Consider the following 4,400-nt stretch of genomic DNA (forward strand, 5'->3'; position numbering starts at 1 on the left):
AAAAAAAAACAGAAAAAAAAAAAAAACTCTTTGTGTCCTCCCACCATTAGTTTATGAGATGTGAAGAAAAAGCTAACTTAGATTAGTTCAGGCAGAAACCTAAACCATCTGTAGTTTTAAATGGATAAAATGATCCTTGGGGACTTCCCTAACCTTCTTCTAATGATCACACTTGAAGTACAGTGGTTTCTGTAGTTCACATTTAGAAACTCATTCTAAGCAAAGAAACCAATAGTAAAATCTAAGAATTACCAAACTACAGTGCACATCTCAAAAAATGTTTATTATGTTTGATACAACAGATTCTCAATATTAGCAAATCATTCCACTTACCCCCAAACCCCAGATCTTGACTGTATAGTCTAGAAATATTTGTCAAAGAGAAATATTGTTACAGAACATCTCATAAAAGAATTAAGATACAAATAGTATATACAGATAGTAGATAGTAATAAAGCGGAATGTACTTGCAAGAAATCACCTAGCTAAAATACTTGATTCCGTATGAGGACAAATTGAAAAATAAAAGATTTCAAGCACACAAAGAAAGGACAGAATAGAAGAAACCAAAGGAAAATAGAAAGTCTAAACTTATTTTTTAAATTTAAAAGCAACTACACTTTTCCATTTGACCCAGTTCAAAAAGAAGTCAGATAAAGACTCTAGAATCCTATGACCAACTATAACTTGAGCTTGATAACACGAATGGCCATCCGAAAGATGCAAGCCAAGTATTTCTAGTACTATGATCTTGAGAGATAATAACTGAGCAACCTGCTAGATTAACCTTGAGTGGTAAATCATATTGATAGAACAAACTGAATAAGGTGAATGATACACCAGACAATTAGGCACCAATTAGGCTCACTTCTCCATTTTCCAAACCAACCAAAAATATCTGAATAGACAGATTCAGAGCAGGGAGTGAGCAAAAAATAAAAATGATTGCTAATTAGGCAATTATATACTAAAAGTGGGCCTTTTAAGGCCAGAGTTTTCATCCCAATTACCAGAGATCCCCATAATGTCACTGTATTCAGATTGGCTATCTTTACTTTTAAATTGGCACTGTCTAAAAATTCACAAACATTTATGGAATGAAAAAAATTTTGAGCTCCAAACAATTGAATACCATTTGGTGATGCAAGAAAATGCTAATTTGTAAAATAGCTTCTGATTTTGGAATTATGGAAGTCTAAATATGTCTTCTCACTTTAAAATGGAAAAAAACTTTTGTGCTGTTTCTAAAACACAAACACTTAACATAAAAAGGGCACTGTGTACACACAGGAACATCCCAGTTTTAGTTTCTAATCATGTTTTTCAAGATAACAATTACTTTCTCCAAATGCATGGTTTTTAAAGAGTATTTCGTATTTCCAGCACATCTTCTTTTGACCTAGTGTGTTTCTTCTTAAAAATCAATGACACTTTTTTCTCTAGGTTTCTGACTTTTTGAAGCATGATCCCCAAAGAGGTCATAATCACTCAAATTTTAAAAACCAAAAAATGTTTCATTTTTGTTAAAGTATCCCATCAATGAAAATAAAGTACAGAGGTTTGAGATAAAGATAAGGTATTAGATTTTCTTCACAATCAGCCTACTAGCTTGACTGGCTCTCTTTTCCCAAAATGACATTTCAGCCTCTTTGGAAGGACAGGAAGTTACAAAATGTAAATACTTAAGAACTGTCATACTCAGTTATACTACCTAGTATCCTCCAGTTGGTAAGCAAGACCAAGGGGCGTGTTGTTAAGACAGAGAGACACTGGTATCCTTCATGTTGACTACTGCTGAAGTTAAGAAAATATCTTAAAATACGTCTACCTTTACCACACACAAAAAAAAGAGCATATTTTAAATGCTATCAATAAAGAACACATGCAGGCTTTTCTTTTCCTCCTAAAAACTAAAGCCAGCTTTCACAGTTGGTAAAATAATGGTAGGACAGCATTAAGACATTTTACGGGGGAAAAAATGTTTGTGACAGCAGAGTGGAAATCAGCATTAGGATCCAGCCAAGAACAACAGAGGGAGTAAGTGAAGAATTGACTCAGGAGCAACTATCCTTAACATACTGACAGCCTATCCCAATATTTTGAGTTAAGAGCCAAGGCTGTAACAGGATACCAAATTTGCCATGAGATATATCTGTCTTTAAGGGTGTTTAAAAATAGTCAGCTGAAGGAAAAACAGTAGCTGAATCATAAGAACTGAAAGAACAAATTATATAGTATGTAAGGAACTCAAGAGAAACCAGTGAGCGAGCCTTTACTTTATATAAACCACTGAAAGAATCTCTTAAAAATAAGGCAATTATTTTGTAAGTCAAATTCATTAGCACTGGAACATAATCTATTAAATTATTTTCTCCTATGATTTGAATGTCCATAGTCTCTGTTTTTTGGGGGCAGTCTTCATTTATTCCTTTTGTCCCACCTAATAATAGCCCCTTTCACTCTAACAAGTATCCCAGTTTAGAAAGTAATTATTTGGTCATTCTACCCAACTCCACTGGTTACCCCAAAACATTATTTTGAATAATCATCTTTTCTAGGAGAAGTTACAGGCCTGAGGAACTTCAAGTTTTTAGAGAAAACATCACAAACTGGTATACAAGAGAAACACTGCGAAGTACAAAATACTTGACTCCAGTTTGGTTATCAGTACTGCTGTCAGAACCACACTGGAAAACCAGGTCATGGTAAGAAGGTCTTTGTGGAGGCAGTGGAAGTAGGGTCATCTGAGGAGGGAAAGAGTTACTACTCCAGGTCGGCGCTGAAGGTTGTTCTGTAAACACTGTAATCCTCCCAGTTAGCGTCTCAATTGTTTTGCTGCAAGAGCCAAACACCCTGAAAAAAGCTTGAGTGTTCCGGCTTAGGAAATGCACCTCCACAAGAGCAGGTCTTGGCTGTAGCAGGTATGGGTTTAAGAGATCAACTAGAGAACAAAGTTCATAGAAAAGAGCCTCTCTCTGAAGCCTAAGATAGTCTGAAAAGTCAGTAGGTAATAAAAGCTGGTGAGTTCTCAAAAAATCTAAGATGAAACTAAATAAAACACCATCTCTGTCTACAAAAATCTGGCCACCAACCATCTTGAATTCTTGGTCTCTGCCATCTAACATGCGTGCCAACCGAGAAGCAGGAAACTGCTTTATCGTAGAAAACCCTGTCGTGAATATCTTCCCTCCCACATTCAAAGTGACCAGTTCCTGACTACTCATTCTTCCCTCACTTCAAACTAGAGGTGACCATCAGCCACACTTAGGAAATCAACGTATAACCTTAAATGTTGCTAGTTATACATGATTATACAACGGAGGAGAGGGAAGAATAACAAAAACCAGAGACTTAGATTCCCAGGAAACTACTGTAAGGTAAATAGCGTATCCATGGCTGTGTTTGCAAATTTGAGTTGCCTGGGAACTTGCAGTATACAAAATGAAAAAGTAACAGATGAGGAACTAAATAGTTTTAAGGAAAACTGCCAATATATCTGAAGATAGACATCAAATAGATCCCTTTCCTGTCTTACATTTAAAAAATTCTCCATGAAAACCTGATAAATGTAAAACTATATAGATTTTTTTTTTTTTTAATTACTGGGAGGGAAAAAGCACTTCTCCCTCCCTATACCTGTCTAGCACGCAGAGGCTAGACTTAAACGTTTTTCTTAATTTCTTATGATCTCCTTAGCAATTTAGTGGCTAAATCATGAATTACATGTTAGGAACGCAACAGCCATTACCTCACCTGGCAAGCTCAATTTGACTATTCTCATAGCTAGAAAGAAATCATTTCTTCTGTGCTTGAAATTTAGTTGCCACCTTTTATCCTGTCCCCATTTTCATTACCTCCTCTCAACCAAGTTAAAGGAAGACTGAGGTAAAGATCTCTATTTTCAGAAAGTCTATTCCACTTAATGGGCTTTCAAGGAGTATCTTACTCTATGGCAGAAATAAGGCAGACTAGAGAGCAGTTAAAAGGTTACTTCTTTGTTATATGAATTCTAAGCAAGGTGAGTTTTTTTATTCCATGAGAGGGTATCTTTATCTCCTGTGAGCAGACAGAACAGCATTAGTGTTCAGCTGGTTACTTTGTACTTTGTAATAGCTGACAGACTGTTTTATCTGTTGTCAAATTAGCAACTACACTAAACATTCTTTCTGTAAGCAAGTGGATTGGTTTGGTTGTACACTTGCCATCTTTGGAACAAAACACATAGCTGTCAGAAAAAAAGGTAGTCTTCCCATTTCCTGCTCTTGCCATGTATTTCAGAGAGAGAGAGAGAGAGAGAGGTTTTTTTAAGTTACTTTTTTTTAGACAGAGTCTTCCTCTGTTGTCCAGGCTGGAGTGCAATGGTGCAACCTTGGCTGATTGTAACCGCCTCCCAGGTTCAA

At 36.0% G+C, this 4,400-nt stretch overlaps 1 protein-coding gene across 2 annotated transcripts in view; it reads right to left on the reverse strand.

Annotated features, from left to right (window-relative positions):
• The window catches only part of KCNRG (potassium channel regulator), a 7,807-nt gene extending 3,539 nt beyond the window's left edge, over positions 1–4,268 (reverse strand). For both annotated transcript variants that reach the window (XM_011939325.1, XM_011939319.1), the window contains exon 1: positions 2,647–4,268. In XM_011939325.1, coding sequence (XP_011794715.1) covers positions 2,647–3,224 — 578 coding nt within the window. In that variant the 5' untranslated portion in view covers positions 3,225–4,268. The remainder of the gene's footprint in view (positions 1–2,646) is intronic.
• Between the last annotated feature and the right edge of the window lie 132 nt (positions 4,269–4,400).

The sequence above is a fragment of the Colobus angolensis genome, unplaced genomic scaffold, assembly GCF_000951035.1.
Source record: "Colobus angolensis palliatus isolate OR3802 unplaced genomic scaffold, Cang.pa_1.0 Scaffold101, whole genome shotgun sequence".
NCBI lineage: Eukaryota > Metazoa > Chordata > Mammalia > Primates > Cercopithecidae > Colobus > Colobus angolensis.